This window comes from Vulpes vulpes, chromosome 13 (assembly GCF_048418805.1).
Source record: "Vulpes vulpes isolate BD-2025 chromosome 13, VulVul3, whole genome shotgun sequence".
Taxonomy (NCBI): Eukaryota; Metazoa; Chordata; class Mammalia; order Carnivora; family Canidae; genus Vulpes; species Vulpes vulpes.
In genome coordinates, this window is record NC_132792.1 from 95,652,167 (window position 1) to 95,679,742 (window position 27,576).

Here is a 27,576-nt window from a genome sequence, read left to right on the forward strand (position 1 = left end):
TCATGCCAACAGGCATCAGAAATTAATTACAGGAGCTAGAATAGGAATGAGGATTACTTGTGAGAGCAGAGAATGGCTGAGCCTATATGAGGGGGGCAGCCAGGAATGGCTTCAAAGAGAAGGAATTCTTGAGAAGAATTTAAAAAGATGAGCAGGGACCTGGCTAAGGAGCATCCCAGGTGGACAAGGAAGTGAAGCAAAGACACAGAGGCTCACCACGGCATTCTGAGAACTATCACTAGCTTGGAAGGGCTGGATTGAAGAGAGTGGAGAGAGGGCAAGGGACACCATGGGGCTGAAAGCAGTCAGGGCCAGATCCTGGAGGAGCTGCTGTGCCGTGTTATGGGGTTTGCCTGGGCACTGGGGAGCTACGGCAGGGTTTTAAGGTGGGGAGATACTATTGGTTTTGTGTTTCAGAAAGGTCTCGGTGGCAGCCTCAGGGAGAATGGACTGATGCCTGGAGCCAGACTGAGGTCAGTGTCTACAGGGTTAGGGGGACTACCACATAGACAGGACAACTGAAGTGGAGGGCCCCAGCTTAAGCACCAATAGTGGGACAGGAGGATGAGACAGACTGGAGAAATTTTAAGGAACCAAACTAAACAGTTTTGGTCTGCAACCCTATGTTCAGAAGAAGGTGGGAGGAGTCTGGACAGACTCTCAGGTTTCTGGTTTGAGCGCCTCGTTAAGGTTGTGGCATTCCTGAAAGTGGGAAACACCAGAAGAGGAGCAAGCTTTGGGAAAAAAATGATGAGTTCAGCTTTGAACCTGCTGACTTTTAGTGCCTAAGGGGCTTCCAGGTGGAAAGAACCATCAAAAACATGGGTAAGTACTCCTGTGACTCTGTGGCAGACACATTTAGCGGAGGGCAGGTCTCTTGTGCTAATACTAAGTGCTTGTTCTGTACCACTTGGCATATGCTCTGCATACACCACTTCACTTAATCCCCATCCTAGCTCAGTGAGGTGGGCACTGTTATCATCTTGCTACAAGGGTGAGGTAAGGGAGAGAGGACAGGCAGGCTTCAGGCCCCGGCAGCCTAATGCTCAGGGCTGCCCTGTTAGCCATCACACTGTTCTGCCTCTGGTGGAATTCTCTAGACAGCAAGGAAAAAGGGAGCATTGACCCCAGTGACCGCCTTCCTATCCTCATTCCGAGCTCCTCTTCTGCCAAGATGGAAAGTCCCCTGACTTTCCTTCTTGTTGGGGGTCTATACACATCATGGCCTGGGTAACTTCCAAACTGCCTCTGGTTACAATATGCACATTATCACAAATGCTGTAGAGTGAGACAGGGGCAAGCCCCTTAGCCTTGGAAGAAATGATGCACGTAGCAATGCTTTACTATTTAACCACTTTCTTGATTTTTCTCTACAACGGGGCCAGGCAGCCTCCCTTAGGCTTGTTGGTCACTGTATCATGAAGAATAGCAACAGCAACCAACGCGGAGATCTTGCTCTGTATCAGGCCTGCTAAGTGCTTTCATTGTTCTGATGCATTAATTCCCACAACAACCCCATGACACAGGTGTTTTTATTATTCCTATTCTTAGGATGAGGAAGCTGAGGCACAGAAATGAATCACTCAAGGTCATACAGGTAGGAAGTAATGGAGTCAGTGGTCATATATCTTATACCCTGGGAGTAAAATGGAGTATAAACTTCCACATATGCCATATTTTCTTCTCTTTTTCTCCCCTTTACTGCCAGGATTTTGGCTCATACAAGGAAGTGAAGCAAAAACATTATTACACGACCAACAATTAGTTACAGGAAGGAAGGGGGAGAGGAAGCACAGAAGGGAAATTGTTACTGCACAGAAGCGGAATTCTGATTAAAAGTCAAGATGGAGTAATGACTTAGACCATTAGTTTAAAACAGGGTTTAGAAGAATCTAGGTTTTGATTATGTACTTATTAAGTCAATCAAGACAACATTAACTTTTCTCTGTAATGAATTTCTTTGATGTTAGAAGCCATATTAAATAAGGATAGAATGCAGGACTGAGAAGCCGCATTCAGAAGGACACTTTCTTTTATTTTTTTTTAATTAATTTTTATTGGTGTTCAATTTACCAACATACAGAAAAGAAGGACACTTTCGAGATGTCACTGGCTACTATTTTTTTTTAAGATTTTAAAATTTATTTATTTGAGAGAGTAAGAGAACGAGAGTGGTGGGGGGAGCAGAGGAAGAGGGACAAGCTGACTCCGTGCTGAGTACGTAGGCCAACATGGGGCTGGATCCCAGGACCCCGACACCATGACCCGAGCCGAAACTAGGAGTCAATGCTTAACATCAGGAGCCACCCAGGCACCCAGTCACCACCAGCTATTCTAATCCATTGTCCCATTCCCCACTTCTTCCCTAGCCCGAGGCAACCAAGTATCTGCTTTCTATCTCTGTGGAATGTCTATTGTGAGCATTTCATATAAATGGCATCATACAATATATGGCCTTTTGTATTTGGCTTTTTAAACTTAACATCATGTTCTCAAGGTTCATCTACATCGCAGCATATACCAGAGCTTTCTTCTTTCTTTTTATGGTTGAATGATAGTCCATTGTTTGGATATACCATGATATGGAGTGAAGATTTGTGTCCCCCCTAGCCCCAAACTCATACGTTGAAATCCTAATTCCCAATGTGATAGTATTTGTAGGTGAGGCCTTTGGGAGGTAATTAGGTTAGATGAAGTCAAGAGGGTAGAGCTCTCATGATGGGATCAGTGTCCTTACAGGAAAACGAAGAGACACCAGAAAGTCCTCTCTTCTTCCATGTGAGGATCCAGTGAGAATGTGGTGGTTTGCAAGCCAGGAAGAGAGCTCTCACCAGACAATTAATTTGCTGGCATTGTGATCTTAGACTTCTCAGCCTCCAGAACTGTGAGAAATTAAATACCTGCTGTTTAAGCTGCGTAGTCTTTAGTATTTTGTTATGGCAGCTCAAGCTAACACATACCACATTTTGTTTATTATCAATGATAAATGACGGACATTTGGGTTATTTCCAATTTTTGGCTATTATGAATAACAAAATGAACATCTGTGTACAAGTTTTGTGTAAACATGCATTTTTGTTTCATTTGTGTATGTATGTAGGAGTGGAATTGCTAGGTCACATGGTAACTCTTTCAAAGAATGCCCAGACTGTTTCCTAATATGACTGCATTATTTTACATTCCTACAGCAAGGCATGAAGATTTTAATTTCTCCATCTCCTTGCCAACACCTGACACTGTCTGCCATGCTAGTGGGTATGAGTGGTGTCTCCTTATGGTTTTAATTTGCGTTTCCCTGATGACTAATGGTGTTGAGCATCTTTTCGGGTGCTTGTTGGCCATTTGTTTACCTTCTTGGGAGAAACGTCTATTCGTTTCCATTGCCCATTTTAAATTTGGGTTATTTGTCTTTGTATCGTTGAGATATCTTTCATCATTTAAAGATGGTCAAGTTTCTACCATTTTAAAGCAAACCCTTGGTCAACTCCAAATCCCTGCTGTGGCCACTGTTTCTTGTGGTATTTTCTGAAACAGTTCTGGACACTTGTGGTTCCCACCCACTCCCTTTTGAAGCTATTGCAATCTGGCTCCTGAAGCCAGCACTTCGCTGAAACTACTCTGAACAAGGTCTCCGTTGGCTGCTTGTTACTAAATACAGTGGACACTTTTCAATTCCCAGCTTGATATCTCTGTAGTATTTATCACTGAGTTCCTCCCCATCTTTATCAGAGGATTAGAAGTCCTTGGCTTAAATTATCAGCACACGCCTCTGATTGTTTTCATACACTGCTGACTGCTTTTCAGTTTTCTCAATGGGCTTCTCTTAGTCTGCTCATTTCTCCAGGCTCCATCTTCTTCAAGATTTTGTCTTCAAGTCCTCTGTTTACCACTTTTACATGGTCTCACTGGACAATCACATTCATTCTCATGGGTTTAATTATCACTTAACACAGCTCACTCCTACATCTCATGTCTATCTTCTGCCTAGATTATACTCCTGGGGTTCCCAGTTTGTAAATCTGTCTAATCAACATCCCTACTTGGACTTCCATTCATCCTTAAACTTTACATGTCCAAAATTTTGTCTTTACCTCTCTAGCCTTCCCTACCTCAGGGAATAATATCAATTACAGAATTCCATGGATTAAAAAAAAATTTTTTTAAGTCACTCACATTTGTTTACTTCCTTCCATTCCAGACACCTGTTCCCTAGTCCCTACCATTGAAAAGGATGACCCCAGCTCCACTCCTTTCTGCAAACTGTGGCCAGAGATCTTTCTAACAGGCAAATCTCAACATATCATCCTTCTGTTTACATAAGCTACTGTAAGAGATGGGATTACGCTGGCTTTGAAGCCAGACACATTAGGGTTTCAATATTAACACCATTCAGGTGTAATGTTAACACTGTGATGAGTTACTTAACTTCTCCATGTTTTAGTCTTTTTGCTTCAAAAAGAAAAGGAGAGACACACGGAGGTACCATTCCGTATCTTCCTGAGGATTCAGAAGATACTCCCAGATGCCCTTGGCTCAGAGTCAGGCACATTTTAAGTGCTCAATTCGTTTTACTTATTATTTTTATTAAGACCTTTCAATAGAGGCAAATCAAGTACCGTCACTCTCCTCCTGAAATGTGCGGATTAAATGGAATGACTTGAAACTCTTATGACTCCTTTGGACACCGAAGCCTGGTCATCAGTCGCAGCTCCACTCCGCGCTGGGCATTCGGCTTCAGCGTCCAAAAAGTGCTGTGGCGCGGGGGCGACGGCGGCGCCGCGGACATGCCGAACCGAGGCCGCGGGGCCGGGGTCGGTGCGGCTGCAGGACAGCGCCCCCCGCCGGCTCCCGCCCCGCCCCGCCCCGCCCCGCCCCCGCCGTTCCCCGGGGACGGTCCCCGCCGCCCTGCGCCCCGGACCCGCGGCCGCAAGGACCGAGAGCCCTGCAGGCAAAGCCCCCTCCACAGGAGCCACCCGAGCGCGGCCGCTGGCTCCGGTCCCCAGGGGCACCCAGCGCGGCGCTCGCTCCACCCTGCGGGCCCGGCGGCGGCCCCGAGGTCCCCAGGTGCGGGCCCCGCCGCACGTCTGCCGCCCGCCCGGCACTCCCGCCCGACCCCGCGGCGCTCACCTTGAAGGACATCCTGCACATGTCCGCGGCCACCGCAGCGCGGCCGGCGCGCTCCCGGCCCGGGGCACCCGCCGCCTTCCGCAGTGGGGCGGCCTCCCGCGCCGCGCGCTCCCGCCGCCGCCGCCGCCGCCCGAGACGCGGCCCCCAGGGGAGGGCGGGGGCGGGGCCACGTGGAGGGGCGGGGCCTCGGGGGCGGGGCCACGGGCGGGGGCGGGGCCACGGGGCGCCGCGGAGAGCGCGGGCTGCGGCTGGCGCGCCCACCTGGCCCTCGCCGTCTCTAGCCCGCCGCGCTGCTCACACACATCCACACCCGCAAGCACACACACCAGCGGACACGCCACACTGCGCACATCCTCCACGGTCAAGACGCAAGGTGTCCAGACTCCCGTCCCCGCCCCCACACTCTCCCCTACACACCTTCCATGCACATTCACATTCCTGTTGCACATACACACGCCCCAGCCTCCACACACACACACACACACACACACAGATTCACACATAATACTCCCACACTCACATCTGCGAATATATACACACTACACACCCACTCCCGTCCCACACCTCACGCATCTTCCAAAAGAGCATGACCTGCTTCGGAGGATCCCGACCTCCATTACAGCACAGACATTGATGATGTCGATGAAACAGGAGAAAAATCACTGAGGGGGGCCCTGACGGGATGAGCACTGGGTGATGTGCTATATGTTGGCAAATTGAACTCCGGAAAAAAAAAAAAAAAAGAAAAAGAAACAAAAAAATTCACCCATCACCCATCCAAATAGGAATTTTCATTTTTATTTCTGTCGTTTTAGGTTTTCTTTTCTTTCTCTCCTTTTCTTTTCTAATGTTTTTTGTTTTGTTACGTTTTGTTTTCCTCCTGGAGAAAGATCTGGGAAACAACCCTTTTGATTGAATGGGTGATATATGGTATTTTCTTTTTTGAAGGTGAACGGCAAAATTGGGAATGTTACTCATGGCCTCCTCCTCCTGATTACAACAGTCGCCTCCTCCTTCTGGCCCTTTGCTGCAGAGGTGGAGTATCTCAGGAGCAGTTTACTCCCGCAGGCATACTGCCTTGCTGCTTGCCTAGGGTTGGTTTCAGGGAAGTAAAAGCGGGAGAATCACATTTTTAAAAATGAAATAATATATTGTTTTTAAAGTATAGTAAGCAATAATAGCCTTTTTAGAAAATTCAAATACCAAAGTAAAAGTAGACATGCTCGTACAATTGGAATCTACTCATTCTCCCCTCACCTCTGGTTGTGCCTCCTCTCTTCTCAGTTGAATTGGTAACATTTAATTCAAAAGTAAGAAACAAAAACAACGAATAAAAGTTCACGATGAAATAAAAATGTTTACCTGGGGGATCCCTGGGTGGCTCAGCGGTTTAGCACCTGCCTTTGGCCCAGGATGTGATCCTGGAGACCTGGGATAGGGTCCGTGTGGGGCTCTGGGCATGGAGCCTGCTTCTCCTTCTGCCTGTGTGTCTCTGCCCCTCTTTGTCTCTCTTTAAGTCTATCATGAATAAATAAATAAAATCTTTAAAAAGTGTTTATCTGTTTTAGATAAACCTATTACTTGTGCTTTATTACTTTTAAAGATTTTATTTATTTATTTATTTTAGAGAGAGATTGAGAGTGCATTAGCCAGGGGCAGAAGGAGAGCTAGAGGCAGAGAATCTCAAGCAGACTCTGCTCTGAGTTTGGAGCCTAATGTGGGGGTTAACCTCACGACCCTGAGATCACAACCTGAGCCAAAACCAAGAGTTAGCCACCTAACTGACTGAGCCACCCAGGCGCTTCACTTTGTGCTTTAAAATTAAAACGCTTCAAAATTTGATACAAAATTTCAAGTTTTAAATCAAGAAAGAGTCAAAACTTTTCCTTGTCTTAGGTGTCTGTGGATGAGACAGTTCTGAAGTTGCCATGCAACATTATTATCTAAGATTGGATGTGGGAGGTTTTGCTATTATACTTTCGATAAGCAAAAGGAGGGAAGAGAATGTATTTTGAGTGCTGTCTTGTAGGTACTATGCCCATTGAACAGCTGAAAAAACTAAGGCCCTGAGAGATGAAATAATTTGCTAATGAGTGATGGCGCTGGATCTTTAATTGAGTCTGTCTGGTTCCAAAGCCCATTTCCTTTCCACTACCAGCCTTGCTGCTCAAAGTTGGTTTTGGCAGTGAGTCCCTGGCCAGGCTGCTGATGGGATTCTTGTCAAAGTCACAGAAAAGAATGTGTCTGTAGATCAGCCCACATGCCTGGCCAAGTTCATTTTCACAATAAAACTCCTAAACAGAACAAAACCCTCATGATCGCCACCAGGCAGCACCATCTAAAGAGGCCCACTCTAAAACTTAAGGGTGACGCATCTAAATACTTGAAATTAAATCCCTGTGGCCCAACTCTCTTTTTTTTTTTTTTCCAACTCTCTCTATCCAAATAATTTCTCACGATTTACCAGAGTGTCTCCATTCTTGTCAGAGATTCTCCTTGTTATCACCCTCCCTCCCATCCCTACAGCTCTCTTCTCTCCCTAACTCAGAGCCGACCTTCTGGGGCTTGCTCCCAACTCAGGCTCCCCTCCCACACCAAGCCCTTCAGCCATCTCTCTCTCTCAGCTTAGCAGAGCTCCTGCTTCCATAGCATCCTTGTTGCTCTAGACTTCACTTCTTTTACTTTTGACTCCTCTAGCAGAGTTTAGATTCTTCAAAGCCAGACCCGGTCTTCTACTTTATCCTTTTTTTTTTCAGGGGCTAGTTCACAGCTGGAGAAATGATAGGTGGTCAAAGTTTATGAATCGTTCAATAGAAGATTCAAGGGATTGTGTTCTCCATATCACGTCTTTCCACAGGCCTCCATGATTGGTATGCACAGACATCAGTGTTCATCTCAAATGGGGCCATATTTGTTGTCACCTTCTGTTCACACCAGCGGCAGACTGTCATGTGTTTCTTCTTGATGTGGCACTGTCCCAGTTTATGTGCCAGCAAGATTTGCTGTAGACAGAACTGTGAAGTAGGTTAGAATGGTCTCCTGAGCCCTCTCCCTCCTCTTTTTTTGTGATCAAGCTCCTTTATCCCAAATAAGAGTCTGTTCTGGACAGCTTGCCTTATATATTTTCTGTGTGCCTCCCACCCCACATCTCCCAGCTGGTTAGCTCAGTTTCTTCTCTTGGGATTTACACTAGACGAGGCTTCATATAGTGCAGAGTGTAGCAGCACAGTGTTGAATAATCTGCCCCAACATCCAGGGCCCCTTTCTCTTTCCCTCTTAGAACACTAATTTTGCTCAAGTATCTACCAAATTCCACCTTAAGATATGCTTCGGGGAGCCCAGCCCCCTTTCCTGTCCAAAGCTCTCTGATCTAGGCTGGTGGTAGTGCCTGGATTAGGTGTGGGTGTGTGACAAATCCTGACCTCTGAGACACAAGAAGAGATGTGCTGGGGGCTTCTAAGAAAGGTTTCCTTACTTCCAAGAGTACCCAGGAGAAGGTTCTCTCTTCCTTGGGACACTGTCGTATATGGATATGATGTCTGGAATGCTGCAGCCACCTTGTGACCATGAGGGTGGCAGGGCAAACAGATGGTGTCACTAAGGTCTGTGTTGACAAATGGGGGCTCCCTTGCCCCTGGACTTTTTGATATGTAAGCCACTTTCTGTTGCAAGTATTCTGATACAGGGTGTGAATGCAAAGAAGCAGTGGAAGACAAAGGGTCAAGAACTTCACCCACATCAATTTTTTTTTAAAGATTTATTTATTTATTTATGAGAGAGAGAGAGAGAGAAAGAGAGAGAGGCAGAGACACAGGAGGAGGGAGAAGCAGGCTCCATGCTGGGAGCCTGACGCGGGACTCGATCCTGGGACTCCAGGATCGCGCCCTAGGCCAAAGGTAGGTGCCAAACCGCTGAGCCACCCAGGGATCCCCTTCAACCACATCAATTAATGTTCATTATGTGCTAGCATTTTGAATGTGTCCGTGGTTTTATTCTTATTCCAACCACCTGTGAAAGTTTTACTGATGAAATTGAGACTCATAGCGGATGCAAAACGTGTTCACATTCGTAAGCACTGGAAGTAGGAAAGTCGTGTTTGAACCCAGGCAAAGGGAGCAGAACTCCTCTCTCTACCATGCTGTCTTACTGGGTTTGTACACAGATGTTTAAGTAAATGTCAGAATGAAGTTTCCTATTCTGCATTTTACAACCTTAGGGTTGCAGATAATATCCCTCAAAATAAATGAATTGCTGACAGGGTGCTGTGAGAAGGGGATGGAACATGGTATCCAAGTGATACACATAGATTTTGATTATTGCCTTTGATATATCTAAATCCCAAACTATAACTAAATCCAAGTAATACACCTCTCTCCATCAACCCTCAGTTTGTTCTTTAAGAGTCTCTTATGGTTGGTTTCCTTCTTTCTGTCTCTCTCTCTTTCCCCTTCACCATGTTCATCTGCTTGTTTTTTAAGTTCCACATATGAGTTAAATCATATGATATTTGTCTTTCTCTGACTGATTTGTTTTGCCTAGCATAATATACCCTAGCTCCATCCATATCACTGCAAATGGCAAGATTTCATTCTTTTTGGTGGCTGAGTAATATTCCATTATGTATTTATACCACATCTTTATCCATTCATCAGTCAATGGACATTTGGGCTCTTTTCATAGTTTGATTGTTGATAATGCTGCTATAAACATTGGGGAACACGTTCCCCTTCAAATATGTCTTTTTGTATCTTTTGGGTAAATACCTAGCAGTGCAATTGCTGGATCATGGGGTAGTTCTGTTTTTAACTTTCTGTTCCTCAATAATATCTTAATGGCAAATGCATTGGTGAATTTCACAGTGCTGCTTTGGGGACATTCTTTATGTAAACTGAACCTAACATCAAATGACTTCAGGAAATCTCTAAATATTGCAGTTTATGGACAGCATCTGCTGGGCTGGCTTCCAGGAGAATGGGTGGATTACTGACCCTTGGGTGATCCTGTATGAGTACTGGTTTCCTTGAGTCATCAAGTGGCTTAGTTTGAGGTTTATTCTCCAGCTAGTACCTGGAGCACAGTTAGCTTAAGTGTGAGGTTTAATCATGTAAACAACAGAAGAACTAGGAATCAGAACTCTCCTCTTACAGTAGTTTGGAAGCCTGACATGAACTTAAATGGGAGACTACCCATACAGCCAAGGGTAGATAGAGCCTAGGAAGAACCCAAGGCAGGATGCTACTGAGCCTTGGTAGACAGAGTGCTTGACCACGGACATCTTGTGGCCAGATGGCCAGAGCTTCCCATAGTGAACTAGGTTCTGTTATCAGGTTGGTGGACTCAGAAACAATCCACCATAAGAAGGGAGTGGTATATCTGGGATCAAGTCTGAGAGGGATCAGAGGGCACAAGCAAACCCACACGAGCAGGTCACCAGCACCTCTCTTTCAGTTAGTACTTGCTGTTTGTGGCAAGCCCTTAGGACAACCTGATGAAGAAGGGAAAAGTTTGAGCTTGATTAGTGGCTTGTTTGTTAGGATGGGGGGATAGTAATGGGTATACACTGAAAATGGGTGGTGGCTGCATAACAGTCCCAGTTAGGACTTGATGGTGGCTTGAAAAACAGAACTTCAGGGGGGAGATGTGGTCATCTTTGTATGGATAGAACTTTGTATGGATAGAACTGGACCAAGGTTAGACTCTATATGATTTATGGGTAGAGGAGAATGGCTTGACCTGTGCTCAGGTCCTAGGGAAGAGTCAGATTGGAAGATGAGGGAGAAGGGGTTCTGGGGTAGAGGCCTACGGGTGAACATATTGGAGTAGGCAGAAAATGTGAAGATTTTTGTATTACATACTAATCCTCAATGGAGAGTATTCACCATAAGAGAGGTACTGAATGACCAAGTAGACAAAATGACTTAACCAGTTGACATCAACCATCTTTTATCATTGGCTTCCCCAGTGTGTGCTGGCATGATGGGCACCTGTGTGTAGGGGCAGTGGATGAGAAAATGAGTCACCATATTGGCAGTGATCAAGGTAATTGACCTTGGTCATCAGGAGGAGGGAGGCATAGTTGCACAGTGGGGCAGGGGGAATATTCATAGAACCCAGGTACTGCTCATAGTTGGTTTTATGAATTTTATGTTTGTGAACTTTATGCTCAAGAATCTCAGGAAGGGAAAAGCAGAACTACTCCAAGACACAAGTATACAATTTTTGTTCCAACACACCCAGGTCGGTTGTGGCCCAAGACCATGATACTTGTCCTGGGCTGGAGCTGGTGTGTTTCAGAGAAGACCAAGGGAAACAAGAACTTCATCATTAGTAGTGACAACAACAAAAACCAGCCTGCCAAGAAACAAAGTGATTTTTTAACATCTTGGTGCATTGTTACCTTAAATTGAAAAATTACAACCGAACCCATTATCTTGTCTTATTTGACATGGAGACTAGGAGACAGAAGAATAAACAGAAAGAACTGTAAAATGTTATTAGGCATGCCTAAAACCATAATGTATAGATGGCTAACATCCATCAAAATAAAACCATTTACACTTGTATTCCTAGAACCTCTCATGGTTTCCGGCACATACTATGTGGTACTGATGAGTTGTTAAGAGCAGGAGTTTGGATCTCCTACTAACTTCTTAACCTTGGGAAATTTTTTGGTTGCTGTATAAGAAGTTTCCAATTTTCCAGATAAAAATCATATGAAATTGCAATTTTAGAAGTTCAAAATTTGGAAAAAATCAGCAGTTTCATATGCTTTACCCTAATACTAATCTCTCTAAATTTTGGTTTCCTCATGTGTAAAATGGCTATAATACTAAAATCTTCCTCATTGGATTGTTGTGATGATTAAATTATTGCATATAAAGAACATAGCATTGTGCCCATTAAGTTGTAGATTTTATTATTGCTATTACTATTATTATGTCAAAAATATTAGTTGAATGAATCAGTGAATGTGTGAATGGAAAATAATCTAAAATCAATGCCATTCTTCATGTGTTCATTTCAGCATTATCTTACAGTAGTAAAGACATAGAGACCACCTAAATGTCCATCAGTGAGTGAATGGATAAAGAACTTATCACACACACACACACACACACAAACACATACAGACCCTGGAATATTATGCACCCACAAAGAAGAATGAAGTCTTGCCATTTGTTACAACATGAATGAAGCTTGAGGGCATTATTCTAAGTGAAATAAATCAGATGGGAAAAGATAAATATTGTATGATCTCACTTATATGTGAAATCTAAAAACCAACCAAACCAAACCAAACAAACAAAAGCCAAGCTCACAGGTACAAAGAACAGATTGGTGGGTGCCTGCAGCGGGGGTGAGTAAAATGAGTGAAGCAGGTCAAACGGTAAAGATTTCCAGTTATAAAATGAATAAGTCATGGGGGTGTAATGTACCATGTGATGGCTCTAGTTAATAATACTGTGCTGCATATTTGAAAGTAGCCAGGAAGGTGGATCTTTAAAGTTCTCATCAGGAGAAAAAAAAAAGTAACTATGTATGGTGGTGGATGTTAACTGGACTTCTGTGGTAGTCATTTCACAATATATACAAATATTGACTTATGGCATTGAACACCTGAAACTAATATAATGTTATGTCAATTATATCTTAATAAAAAAGGGAAAAAATTAATGCCATTCTTATTCTGATGAAAATAATTTTAAACATATTGAGACTGGGGGCACCTGGGTGGCTCAGTTGGTTAAGTGTCCACCTTCAGCTCAAGTTATGCTCTCCAGGTCCTGGAATGGAGCCCTGCACTGGATTCCCTGCTCTGGGGAAGTCCGCTTCTCCCTCTGCCCTCTGCCCCTCCAACTTGCACTCTCTTTCTCTCTCTCAAATAAATAAAATAATTTAAAAAATCTTGAGTCTGACATATTTTTAAAAGATTTTATTTATTTATTTATTTGTTTGAGAAAGAGAAATTACGGGGCGGGGGGGGGGAGTGGGTGGTGCAGGGGAGAGGGAGAAGCAGACTTCACTCGGAGCAGGGAGCCCAATGTGGAGCTCAATCTCAGGGTCCTGGGATCATGATCTGAGCCAAAGGCATACGTTTAACTGACTGAGTCACCCAGGCGCCCCTTGAGTCTGATATTAAAGGATGCCGGGGACACTTGTGGTATGCTGTATCTACTTTGCAGGGTCTTTTCATTGTAATTAACATATTGTAAATACTGCTGTTGATTAGGCTAATTTTCCTCTGATACTTAAATCTATTTCTTAAGAGATTCCTCTTTTGACAATCTGTTTTTACCATATTTTCTGAAAAGAATGTTCTTTGCGACCTCATTTGCTAAAATTTTTCTAGTGTTCATTGGTGAATTAATAAAGTTGTGCTCTGCTTGCTTGCTGTGTGATCTCTCTCCTTCTGTGTGGGGCATCCTAATGTTGCCTCAGGTTGAGTGGCACTTGGAGTCCTGGTCCTAGCTTGTCTTTATATGAAGATTCCACTGGACCCCTATCCCCCAGAGAGAAAGAGAGCCACACGGACATGGAGGAACTTTGCAAAGTGGCTCCACTTTCCCCCTGAGAAGCCATGAGCCACCCAGGCCTCTTTTACACTTTCCTTTTTCATATACTCTAGTAATTTTGCTTTTATTACCCATCATAATGATTTAACAAAATGTTAGATTTCACTCACTTCCCCTTCCACGATAGTGTTTGATGATGCTTTCTTGGGGGCCAGTTGACTTTGGCACAGTTCCATAAAATAGTTGTAGTTGCATGAGTTAAAACTCGAAGTGAACTGTGAGTTCTACACAGCAGGATTTCTGGGAGCCTCATCTGTGACTCAATGGACTAAGCATTGGGGTAGAAAGGCTAGCCCCTCAGCTTTCACCTCCTAGCCAGATGCCTAGATTGTTGCTTGAAGTGTTTGATTTTCATTTGGATGCTGAGCATAATTGTGTAACTCTCCCAGCTTCCTTGGGGTCTAATATTTATTTAAAGACAGTTGGGTTAATCACTGGAAAGTATCCTCTCACTGATTTGGCTCTGGGGAATAAAAGCTTCTATTATGGATGCACCCAAAAGAGGTGCATCCTAAATGAAGCTGCTTTCAGCATTCCACTGGGGTCATGTGAGAGTATTATCTTTTAATGTACCCACTCTGACTCCTTACATTTTATTACCCACTGGCTAAACCCATAAAGGGTAAAAGTATAGCAGACACATACACATAGACTTAGTTCTGAATTATTTGCAAAGTTGGCACTTGTTTTGCTTAAACTGTAATTGTACCAAAACCATTTAAGAGAAGCCAAAAAAAGCTGAGTTCTCTCCCTAGGGAAACATGGACTGGAAGACTCCCATGCTATGGGCATTCTCTCACAACCTTCCATGGGAGCGAGAGTAGACTTCCAATTTAATTTTGTTTGTGGAGGAAACCAATTCCCTCCCTCCACGGTTGAAAATGTAGAATATAATGTTTTTATTCACATTTGGCTTTGGGGGTCTTTGTTGGGCCATTATGTGTGATGCGCCCAACTGTATCTTTAAAATTGTGCAAATCTCAAGTGTGGTGGGCAGTTTATTATTTCAGCGAGTGTTCCTTGGTGGGCTTCTTACAGCTGAGACGTAGGATGGGTTACAGGAACTTCAGTGAGACTGAACATTACAGCTGGAGCCACATGGAATCAGAAACCATACCTGCCTCATTCTCTCATGGTCCAAGGCTGTGTCCAGCCCCTAGCACGTAGTAGGTACTGGCTGAGTATTTTTGAATGAATGGATGAATGGTCACAGATTATTTGAGGATCTACAAGCTTCTCAGATACAGAACCAAAGCTTCTGATGCTCTTTTCTCTAATGAGATTTGGAGTCTATGTTTGCATGATTCTTCTATTCAAGAACCTAAGGTGTGTGCTACTAGTTTGTAAGGGAGGCCATTGGACAGGCAACAATAAAGGACACCATCTTAGTTTTCCATGAGGGCTACCATCATGGCTTCACTGAAAGCAGAGCCTTCCCACCTGCCCTGAAAAGGCTTCTTGTCACTGGTCCCAACATGAGGCTGGAAGGAACCTGAGGGTACTAAAAATTGCTGCTAAGGGTCGGTGACTCCATCTTTGTGCATGTTTGTATGGGTTTTATATTAGCTGGTGCTCCATGTATGTATGTTTGTGTGTGTCTGTGTGTATGTGTGTGTAGGGGTGGTGCTCTGGAATTATGAAGTTGAATGAGGGACCTTGTGTTTGTACACATGTTTCCTCACACTCCTCACTCCCCAAGAGGTGCAGCTTAAGCTAAACTTAGATCACAGCCCTTCACTGGGCACTGTTGGCTTTGGTGCATTTTGTGCAGATGTAGGATTCTCAGTTCCCACAACAAATGAAATGGGGCTGAAGAAGGAACCATAAGCAGAAAGTGGAAGGGCATGGGGGAAGAAATCCAAGTGATTTCATTAGAAAGAGAAATGTAAGCAAAAGTTCTGAGAAGAGCCAGAAACAAACACAATTTCTAGACAAAATGCTTCTTATAACATCTGTCTTTCATCAAGGTGATGTACACACCCCAGGATGGGACCGATGCCCTGAGTTGCTTCCATAGTAAGTCCTGTCAGAGCTGGGGCTCAGCAGGTGGCCTGAGGGCCAGTCTATTCTGGCTTATTCCTGGAGCTGGTCAAGCTCACTGAGGGAGTAGGGATCCAGGAAGCCCTTTACAGAAAGTGAAGAGGCCTGGAGGCTGGAACAGTGTCCTATGGGGTTTAGGGCAAACAGTAGGTAGTAGGCAAGGAAATCTTAGGGCAGTGAGAGCTTCTACAGGAACCCTGACAAGGCCCTCCAAGATCTTGGGGCTCTGGCAAGGTAAAGTGGGCAGCATGGGGTTATGTCCTGTAGCATAGTTAACGGATATAAGCAGAAATGCAATCACTAAGGACTAGTCTTTCATGGCAAGAGCAAGGAAAGCTTTCAGGTTCTGAGCAAACCAGGATCCCAGGGAAGACCCTGGACAGAAATTCAGACACAATGATTTCTAAAACGGGGCATAAAAATAACAATAGCTAGCTAAATTGGAGGCATACTATGAGCTGGCGTTGCATTAGACCCTTTATAATGATGACTTCATTCAACATTCACAAAGCTCATGCCAAGGGTAAAATTTTTCAGACAATGAAACTGAGACTGAGAGAAGTTATTTAACTTGCCCAAACTCACAAGGTCCCAGGACGTAGTAGATGGAGAAGCTGGGACTTAACTCCGTGTCTGTAACTCTATAGCCTGTGGGTTTAATGATAGGACACTGTGAGGTGGAAGCTTGGTCAGGGAGCATGGATAAGGTGAAGGGCGATGATAGTGAGCACCTGCTGGGGCTCAGTTCAGCCTGGCAGCAGACATGTTCACATACATTATGTCCTTTAACCTTCCGTGTCCTTGTTCTCCTTTTGTTTTTGCTTTCCTGATGAGGGATCCAAACATATAAAGACCAAGTGGCTTGTCAAAACTACAAAGGAAAAAGGCAATAACGTAATGAATGGGACTACATGTCAGAGCAAAGCCAGCAGCAAGACTGCCCTGAGCCTGACATGCCATGGGGAAGGAATTCAGGATGTAACACCTGCTACACATCCAGGCCTCCTTAACTTGAAAGCTGACCTCCTAAAGGTTCTCTAGGGTAGAAAGCAACAGTGAACACACATAACTTAAGGAGTCTGACTTCCTGTTCTAAGTGTAGGGAGTGGCTTTTACCTAATATAACCCAATGATGCAGTTCGTCTCCATAACGAATGAGTCATGGATTTAGTCCTTACATTGAGTTCAACACCTTACACTCATCTCTCTGCTCAAAGGCAGCTAAATCAGTAGGTGCTATAATGGAATAAGTGAAAGCTAATTTTAACTTTAGCTCTGTGTCATTTCTTTTGTGTTCTCTAAACTGGGGTGTAATTATTACTCATACCAAGTGAAGAGAATGAGGCAGGTTATTTCATGCCCTTTTAAAAAAGATGGTGGAACTTTGACTTTTTATATTTGTTGTATGTACAGTTGAGTGAATGGTAAAGGCAATGTAATAGTGGAGCATCAGAGATTTAGAAATTATCCATCAAGTAATGATCAACCAATCAACAAACGTTTTTTGGCTGTCCGCTCTGGGTCCTGCACTGTTTTAGGTGTGAGGCTGTAAGGTCATTTGGAGAGGTCATTTAGACTAGTGCACCTTTAACTATCTGTGAAGAAAGACCATTTAAAAAAAATTCTAGGGATATCTGGGTGGTTCAGTGGTTGAGCGTCTGCCTTTGGGTTAGGTCATGATCCTGGGGTCCTGGGACTGAGAGTGGGGAGCCCGCTTCTCCTTCTGCTTGTGTCTCTGCCTCTCTCTCATGAATAAATAAATAAATAAAATCTTCAACAAAATTCAAATGCATTGTTGACCAATATTTTGTAATGTACAATAAAACTGGGCTATGAGAAAAATGATAGCATGGTTGGATGTCATGGCAATATCAAATTGCTATAAAGTTTATAAACACTCTCAATTTTTGTTCTTTTTTCATCACAAGCAGTTCACAGATTGGCACTGGTCCACAGACCACACTTTGAGTAGCACACTGATATAAACAAGACTTGACCACTCTGGAGCCATCTCAACAACTGAAAAACTAGTTTTTGCTGCTGTTTCTTTCTATTTTTGTTTTACTTTTTTGCTTATCATGTTAGGGGAATTTTGAATGCTTGATGATAATTTTTAAAGAAACTCTTTGTTTCAAGGTAAACCATACTTTGCTCAACTGAGAGATAAGGGAGAAAGTCTTCCTTCAAAGGCCAACCTATGGGGATCCCTGGGTGGCTCTGTGGTTTAGCTCCTGCCTTTGGCCCAGGGTGCGATCCTGGAGTCCCGGGATCGAGTCCCACGTCAGGCTCCCGGCATGGAGCCTGCTTCTGCCTCTCTCTCTCTCTCTCTCTCTCTCTCTCTCTCTCTATGTCTATCATAAATAAATAAATCTTTTAAAAAAAACCAAAACAAAGGCCAACCTATAAAAGGTACATAAAGAATGAAAGAAAGAAATATAAAATATAACACCAAGCTGAAGGGAAAAAATGAAGCTGAGGCTGTGCTTGCAAAGGAGGATCACAAATGGTCAAAAAGTTACTTTCAGAGGAAAACTATGATTCAGCAGATAGCTACAAAAAGAGTATCTGACTGTGTGGATTCACATAGATACAGAAAGCAGAAATCTATTTTTATAGAATTGTCCTTTCTGGCACTGTTCTTGATGCCGTGGCAGAAGGCATATTCACAAGAAGTTTTTTTCTTTTTTGACTTGGAATGAAGTTAGCAGAGCATTTTGGCAAGAGCAGAAAACAGGGCATGAAACTCATAAGATCAAATTTTTCTTTTCCCTAGATACTGACCCAAGAGCAAAAGCCAGAAAAGAAAAAGTAAGAGATTAACTTTATTTATCTTAAAGACATTAGCTTCATAGAAAAAAAAAATAGAAATACAAAAGTCACATTCTAAAATCTCAGTTTTCGGGGATCCCTGGGTGGCTCAGCGGTTCAGCGCCTGCCTTTGGCCCAGGGCGTGATCCTGGAGTCCCGCGTCGGGCTCCCGGTGTGGGGCCTGCTTCTGCCTCTGCCTGTGTCTCTGCCTGTCTCTCTCTCTCTTTCTCTCTCTCTCTCGTGAATAAAGTAAAAAAAAAAAAAAAATCTTAATTTTCTAGAAATATCTTGAAGTAAAAACTCCCTCACCTCAATTGGAAAGAATATTTTCTGTATTTCACTTCAAATGCTAACTCAAGGCATTTAAGAATGGAACACAGGAATGGTGATATTTATCAGTCATCTTGATGAATAAGAAGAGTCAAAATTCTAAGTGATGTGATTGTTGCTACATAATGGACCACCCTAAAATTAAGTGACTTCAAATAGCTACAGACAGTCCCTGACTTACAATGGCCTGACTTACTATTTTTTTTTTTTTTTTGACTTTAGGATGGTACAAAAGTGATATGCATTCAGTAGAAACTGCACTTTGAATTTTGCATTTTTTTCTTTTCCAGGGATAGTCATGTGCAGTACCATCCTCCCTCATAGTGCTGGGCAGTGGCAGCTGCATCCCCCAGTCAGCCACACCATTGTGAGGGTAAACAATTGATACATTATAGCCATTCTGTTTCTGGACAACCATTCTGGTTTTTACTTTCAGTATAGTATTCAATAAATTACATGAACTATTCAACACTTTATTATAAAATAGGCTCTGTGTCAGATGATTTTTGCCCAATTGGTGGCTAATGTGAATTAAACCTGGTGCCTGCCTCCCCAAATCCCACATTAGGTAGATCTAAATGCTATATTAGGGGCAAGAATAATACACGTACAAACACAGGGACAGGCATGGCTGGCTGGGAGAGCAAGTGAAGAGTTGGTGGTAGGGAAAGCCTACCAACTAAGGTGATGCCCAAGGTGAATTTTGAATTAACTGGAGTTAGACAAGTTGCTAAGGTGGAAAAGGGCATTCCTGACAGAAAATATAGCCATGAGCAAAGGCCAACTTTTTTTTTTTTTAAGATTTTATTTATTTAATCAGGAGACACAGAGAGAGAGAGGCACAGAGAGAGAAGCAGGTTCCATGCAGGGACTCGATCCTGGGACTCCAGATCATGCCCTGGGCTGAAGGCAGGTGCTAAACCGCTGAGCCACCCAGGGATCCCCCAACAAAGGCCAACTTATAAATCACCCTACTAAAAGGAGTTTCAGATTTTATTCTAAGTGCTAAGAAACATTAAGTGATGCTAGGCAGAGTAGACACATGATCACATTTACATTTTAGGAATGGCACTGCCCAGCTGATGAAAATGTTCTATAATCGCCTCTGTTCAGTGTGATAACTGCTAACCAGATGTGGCTGTTGAGCACTTGAAATGCAGCCAGTGTGACTGAGGAACTAAATTTTTGATCTTTTAATTTTAGTTTAAATAGCCACATGTGGCTTTTGGCTACTATATTGGACACCTCAGCTCTAGAAAAATCCCCAGAGCAGCAGCATGAAGGATGGATTGGATGGGGGCATGACTGGAGGGACTTCGAAGGCTCTGTAACAATTCAGGTGTGAACTAAGTGATCCCAAATTAAGGCTGGAGCCATGGGAATGGATGGAGGTGGCCAACTTGAGAACTATTTAGGAAATGAAATGGGAGAACATGGGATCCTATTTGACATGAGGAAGCAGCCTGGATCACAAGAACAAGATGGGTACTAAGAAGCAGGGACAAGTAAGTATACTTGAGAGCATGACACCAAGTCCAGAGGCTGTGGAGCAGCAGAGCTCAGATTGACAGGCAGTAGGAAGTCATAATAACACCTTGATCTGGCATATAATGCTGGTCTTCCATTACTCTGCAAGATAGGTTGTAAGTGAAAGAGGCTGCAGGTGGAGAGCACAGCTGGGAAGTTGACCTTGGCATGGTTGAGAGTGGTCTGGAAAGGTGGAGATAGTGGGAGGGTGGATGAATGGGTAAACTCAGGCTAAAGAATATTAGTGCCATTTAAACATAAGGGAAAGAGAACAGTCAATGAGAAATCCCTGTGTTCCAGTCTGACAGGGACAAGGAAAGGGAAAAGTGAATTCATGATCATTAAATACCTATGTATTAGGCACTCTGCTAGATACTTTCACAAAAACCTTCTCTGTGGAATTCTAGACAATTGGTTTTGTCACTGATGGGAATGTACTGGCCAAGGAAAGGATATAGTTAGTATGGTTAGTACCCACTTCATAGATTTTGGATGTGAATTGTATCCTAAGTGGAAGGTCTCCTTTTTCATATGTATTTTTGTTAAAAAGGTAAGAAAAGAGCAATAAGGATGCATAGGCAGCGGGATTTTAAAAAATACACCTACTTACATATATAGTTTATTTGATCAATGAACATCTTAAAGAGATTTTGTTAATGGGTAGTTTCATGGTAATGGATCTGATATTATTTTCTCAGCTTAAACAAAGGATATTTATTGTCTTAGAACTCTGCAGGCTAGAAACCTGAAATTGGGGGGTGTTAAGCAGTATTGTTTCTGTCTGAAGGATGAGAGAAAGAATCTGTTCCATGCCTTTGTCTGCTTCTAGTGGTTTGCTGGCCCACTTCGGCATTCCCTGGCTGACAGATACATCGTTCTGATCTCTAATTTCATATTCACAGGGTTTTCTTCCTGTGTATGTGTGTGTGTGTGTGTCTGTGTGTGTCTGTGTGTCTATGTTCAACTTCATCTCTTTTATAAGGATATGAGTAATATTGCATTAAGGGGTCATCTTACTCCAGTAGGATATCATCTTAGTTAATTATGTCTGCAATGACTCCATGTCCACATTCTGAGGTCCTGAGGGTTAGGACTTCAACCTATGAATTTTGGTGGAGAACATTGTTTAGCCAATAATAGTCTTCCCTCTTGTCCTCTCACATGAAAAAATACTCACTCCATTCCAATACTCCCCAAAGCCTTATCTCATTTCAGCAACTCTAAACCCTTAAATCTCATCTACATCAGGAATGGCTGAGACTGGGCATACTCATCCTGGGACAAACTCTTTTCCATCTGTGGACTTGTGAACTCAGACAAGTTATCTGTTTCTAAAATGCATTGACAGAACAAATGTAGGCTAGACATTCCCATTCTAAAACCAGAAATCGAATGGAGAGAAAGGGTCAAGGGTCTCAAGCATATCTGAAATCTAGCAGGGCAAATTCTATTCCATTTTAAGACTTTAGAATGATCCTATTTTTTTTTTTTTTTGGTGCTCCGTCCTCTCAGAATCTGATATTATTTTATTTAGCCAAAAGGACCTTGTCCTTCAAAGTCAATAGGAAAATACTTCAAAGAATGTTAAGAATAGAAAAGTGCAAGCAGCAGGCAACAGCTTAGCAAAACAGGTGCTTAGTATTATTAGTCCAGCTAAACTCAAATAAACCCAGTTCAATATTCCAGCATAACTAAAATAAAACAAGAAGCTTACTCGGGTTGTGAGGTGAGAAAACTGGAGGTTTGTCAAGATTTATGGATTAAGTAATAGCTTAGTTTTAGGGCTTAAGCTAGCTTCTTATTTCTCTTTGAGCACTTGATTATTATGATGGTCTTCTTTTTCCTCCCCTATATAGTAAAAATATTACAATAATAATAATTCAATAAAAAATACTAGTTAAGATAATACTAACTACTTTAACAGATAATTCCCCAAACCATGATGGCTTAATTTAACGGAAATCTATTTTTTATTTATATAACAATCCAATGCTGGCATGTGGAACACAACCTTCCACATGGGACTCAGGTCTTTCTGTGTTGTGGACCTCTATCTCCTAGGGCCTTGGAGTCCTTTGCCTCCAGGCAGGAAGAGATAAAACATAAAAAAAAAAAAAATCACACAAGAGGTTTTGATGGACCATTTATCCTTACTTTTCATTGGCTCAAAATCCACCATATGACCCCACTTAGATGCATGTAGCATGGGAAGTGTATTCTTAGAGCAGGGGCCACTTCTCAGAATGACTCTTTACTATGGAAGGCGAGCACTGGTCCTTGGTAGGAAGCTAGTCATTTCCATCCGAGCAGACTAGCTTATGTTGATAGTCCTGAGGACTCTTTGGTATTTCTTGTCTCCATCTCCATTATTTACATACCACGGACTCTGTCCCCCTCGCATCTCCTCCCATCTCCTCAGGGCTACACATGTAGTTTACTTATATTTTCCAGTTATTTTATAGGCCTGGCTGTTTAGCCATTCTCAGAATCCTCTTTGGAATTTACTTCTATGAAAAACACACTGTGTGAGATAAGGAAATAACTGGGAAATCCCATAAACAAAACTAGATACTATATAAATCTAGAGTCAACCTTTACAGAAAAGAGCAAGTTCGATCTACATTGCCTTAAGAAGTAAGTATTGAAGTTCACACCTGATTTGTTCTGTGAACTACCCAACATTAAGTAGGTCATTAAAAAGTATTAAGTGATTAGATGGGACATCTGGATGGCACAGTCTGTTAAGCGACCAGTTCTTGGTTTCAGCTCAGATTGTGATCTCAGGGTCATGAGATAAAGTCCTGCTTCTGGCTCTGTGCTCAGCACAGAGTCTGCTTGAGATTCTCTCTCCCTCTCCCTCTGCCTTTCCTGCTTGTGCTATCTCTCTAAAATAAAATAATAAATAAATAAATAAATAAATAAATAAATAAATAAATAAACTTTAAAATAAAGTATTAAGTGATCAGAGACTTACTTTAAAAATTGTTTATTAGACCTATGTTTTGGGCTCATGTGAAACAAATTCAATCAGAATTGTGACAAATATTTATCAACCTACTTACTGTTCTCTATAAGGCACTTCTACAGAGATCTTAAAAAATACCAAAAAAAAAAAAAAAAAAAATCCTTGGGCCTGCATTTGTCCTTAAGAGTTTTCCTTCTGTATTGTTAAATAGCCCTTTACTAGGTCTGTTGGGCAAATTTTAACCAAATGCATTTCTCTGAAGTGACGTATTTTGAACAAGGAAACAAAGCGTAGTAAGGTTGAACACTCACTGGTGACACAATTTAAACTTGCCAGTAGTGATATTTCTTGTCGTCATAGAGACCACTTGACAGAGTTCAAATCCTAAAACATAGGGTGACCAATGTAACAATGATACAAGAGGGTATGTAGAATCTACCTTTTGATTTTTACTCAAAATCTCTGTCAGATAAATTATGAACTTTCATGTAAAGAGAATGGGGTTCCATTCCTTAAATCTCCTCTAAGGCTGAGCAAGATGATTTAATTACCCACTAGCTTATTTTTACTCATCAACAAAGTGAGAATGATAGTTTCTACCTACTTACCTTTCAGGGTTAGCTCTGGGCTGGCAGGAACAAATTTCATTATAAAGAGGAGGTGCTATTACATACATGTAGGCTTTCTTTTATCCTAGCATTACTGCTTGTAATAACACACACCTGGGGTGGAAAGAAGGCATCTTCCTTAATAACAAATGTATAAAATTACTGGCTCTGCCCAACTGCATATTTCACATAAAGGCCAAAGTGGAGTGTATGAAGCAAGCGCTGGAGAGGAAATTCATGCGACTGGAATGTGAATTCTTCATAGGGTCTTTGGCAGAACTAACTACCAGGGAGTGCCCTAATGGGAGGTACCAGTGTTAAGGCTCCAATCAAAGCTGGAATCTGCCTGCAGGAAGCAGAAAAACTGGATACTGAGATTTCTACTTTGGTTTGGCCAACACTGGTGCTTCTGAGCTCAGAAGATGAGCCAGACACAAGCCATGTGCCAAGGGAGCATGACTGTTTTACAAGGAACTCTTAGATCTACAGGCCCACAGCAGGGAGGCCCACAATGGAAGGAAGTGGAAATGAGGTGTGCTATAATCCTAGGCAGGCATATAGCTGGGTTCTGGATACCATTTCATGATAATGAGGACTTGGGCCCCTCCCTTAACCTTGGCTTCTTATCTGTAAATAAAAATGAGTGGCAGCACAGCATAGGAAATACTGTCAATAATATTTTAATAACTTTACATGGTGACAGATGGTAACAATACTCACTGTGGTATTTCATAATGTATATGATTGTCAAATCACTATATTGTACCTCTGAAACTATATAATGTTGTATGTCAACTGTACTGCAATTAAAAATAAAAATACAAAGAAAAGTAAAAATAAAAGAAATAGGGATCCCTGGGTGGCGCAGCGGTTTGGCGCCTGCCTTTGGCCCAGGGCGCGATCCTGGAGACCCGGGATCGAATCCCACGTCGGGCTCCCAGTGTATGGAGCCTGCTTCTCCCTCTGCCTGTGTCTCTGCCTCTCTCTCTCTCTGTATGACTATCATAAATAAATAAAACAATTAAAAAAATAAAAGAAATACAGTTAGTGAGATTCTTTCAAAGCAGGAGGTCATGAGAGAAGCATAATAAAAGGACATATACAGGGGCACCTGGGTGGCTCAGTAGTTGAGCATCTGCCTTTGGTTCAGATTGTGATCTTGGGGTCCTGGGATTGAGTCCTGCATCAGGCTCTCAACAGGAAGCCTGCTTCTCCCTCTGTGTTTCTCATGAATAAATAAATAAATAAAATCTTTATTTAAAAAACCCCATATACACATGCATGTGCACACACACACATATGTCATTTATTTATTTATTTAAATGATAGGATAGTTGGGTCCCAAAAGATGCTTTCTGTTTTAGGATTTGCAATGAAGCTAATCAGTTGGATGACAGACCTTTCTTCATTATCTAGTTGCCTCTGGCTTTTAAGGGGGAGCCTCACCAAGTGTGTGGTAGTATAAGAAGTAAGAAACGCCTTTGTTTTTCTGTTTTGTTTGTATTTTTTTCATTGCTATTGGCAATACATACACCACTATTGGCTTACAACGACATCACTGTTTTCTCTATGAAGTGATGATGAATAGGAAAACTGCAACCTACTCCCTAAACCAAGCCAAAGGCAAGTCGTTGTATTTAACTATAAACTTCAAAGAATAGCAATAATAACTGGGACCCAGGATTCTGATCCCAGGTCATATTCCTAAGAGGGCTTGGGAGGACAGAAAGACAAAGTTGCCACCTCGGGGGGTGGGGGAGGAAAGAGAAGGAGAAAACCTGTGCTATGCTTACGAAAGCATCAGCCCGAGTCTGATGTTAGACCCATCCCTATGGTAAAGGGACATCACTGAGTTTGATGACACAAACTCAAGACACAGTGCCTTTCAAGACACAGTGAGTTTATAACCTTTGCATGTTTAGATCTTTGACCCTGGGGAAATTCTTTTCAACAGTGGCATGGTGAGTTGCATTTCCATCTTAAAATCTGAAGGACATAACTATGCATGAATCACTTCTGAAGTATTGGGAGGCCAGCCAAACCCCAAAATCACTTGTGTTCTTTTGCGTTTGTTCATAACCAACTATGCATGTCTGTTGCACCCACCCCTATGGTACTAAGTAACCTAGCAGCTCCCCTTGTGAGCCTCCCTTTGTAGCCTTCATACTTCAGATGGACCTCCCCCACGGAGCTTTTTCCTCTGTCCTCTCAGTGTTCTTCTAGGAGCTTGAACTGGGCATCAGCAGTCCTCCTCATTCCTGCTCATTCTTCCTACTTTTCTTAAAACATGAACAAGATATTTAATTTCCTCAACCATCATCTTTCCCTATTAAAACAGAACAGCCCCATCTTGCCCTTAAACTACAAGTGTGCATTAAATCTGCTTTCGTGTTTGCAAGCAAACACGATTTGCTCTTTCGCTTCTTCATTTAAACTCCAGAGCAGCCTTCCTCCCCTCCCCCAACCAGTGTCATTAATCTCATCATATCTCCCCTATCTGAGACTGTGAGGGTAGGTGTTCCTGAGATGTTTGTTTTGGATACATTATCTTGAGAAAGATAACTAGCAAATCTAAACTTCAAATATGTAGTTTTTGTGTGTTCATCTTCAAAACTGTTCTCTGGGGGCAAATGCACTTGTTCTCTGACATCATAAAGTTATTTTTAAACAGTAATGATAACTAAAGTCAATGATATTATGTATTATTTGACTAAGGAATGTAATAAAACATACCAAGGGGAACTATTGTCCTTGTACAATAAAGAAAGTTCGCAAGCTATGCTCTTAACTGCTGCCTTTGACAGCAAACTGTGAAGTTCTGTGAGGAAGAAGTCTTGGTTTGAATTCATGGTCGGTCAGTTCTGATGTTGAGGATTCTGATAGTAGAACATCTCAGTGAAATGGCTTGGTGTTATGGAAGAGTCACTGGCTAGATGGAGAACAGCTTCTTTAATTTAGATTTTTCTTTATATTTGCATGTTAAGAAAATGATTCTGGAATCTTAGTCATTTGTTAAATATTTTCCTTCAAATAATCTTGTGTCTGAAAAGAAGTATGTAATCTCTCACTTTCTCTCAGTCATCTTTTGGCAAGTAAGATAGGAACATACCACTTTGGGTGGGACCATTCTGGGCAGCACTGGGCATTCATTCAGTTGATTTATTAAAATCTGAAAGTTTTTATTAGGAGAAAGCAATACAAACTCATTATTGGAAAAATGAAAAAAAAATATTAGGACAAACATAAAGTAGAAAATTCGCAAAAAGTCCCTTCTCTCCATTCCATCTATCCACTTTTGAACATTCTATTGTTTAATTTTCAAGATCTCTTTGAGTCTGCTTTCACACACACACAAATGCACATGCACACATATGTACACATTCATACTATGTACTTTTTAAATTTAAGATGTATTTCAGTTCTGCAAAATTCTTTTTAAATAACAACTGCATTAAGATATAATTCACATACCATATATTCACCTTTAAAACGCACAATGCGGTGGTTTTTAGCATGTTCACAGGGTTGTATACCTATTAGCACTCTCTAATAATTGAAAAAAGGAATCCCATATCCATTAGCAGTTACTCCCCATAAA

The 27,576-nt window shown here is 42.3% G+C and overlaps 1 protein-coding gene across 6 annotated transcripts in view; it reads right to left on the reverse strand.

Annotated features, from left to right (window-relative positions):
* ANKRD29 (ankyrin repeat domain 29) overlaps nucleotides 1-5,254 on the reverse strand; it is a 60,418-nt gene extending 55,164 nt beyond the window's left edge. For 4 of the 6 annotated variants that reach the window (XM_072735098.1, XM_072735099.1, XM_072735100.1 and 1 more), the window contains exon 1: nucleotides 5,128-5,248. In XM_072735098.1, coding sequence (XP_072591199.1) covers nucleotides 5,128-5,148 — 21 coding nt within the window. In that variant the 5' untranslated portion in view covers nucleotides 5,149-5,248. Of the gene's footprint in view, nucleotides 1-5,127 lie in introns of all 6 variants that reach the window. The other 2 variants (XM_072735097.1, XM_072735101.1) reach the window with 2 other exon arrangements.
* Nucleotides 5,255-27,576: the final 22,322 nt, after the last annotated feature.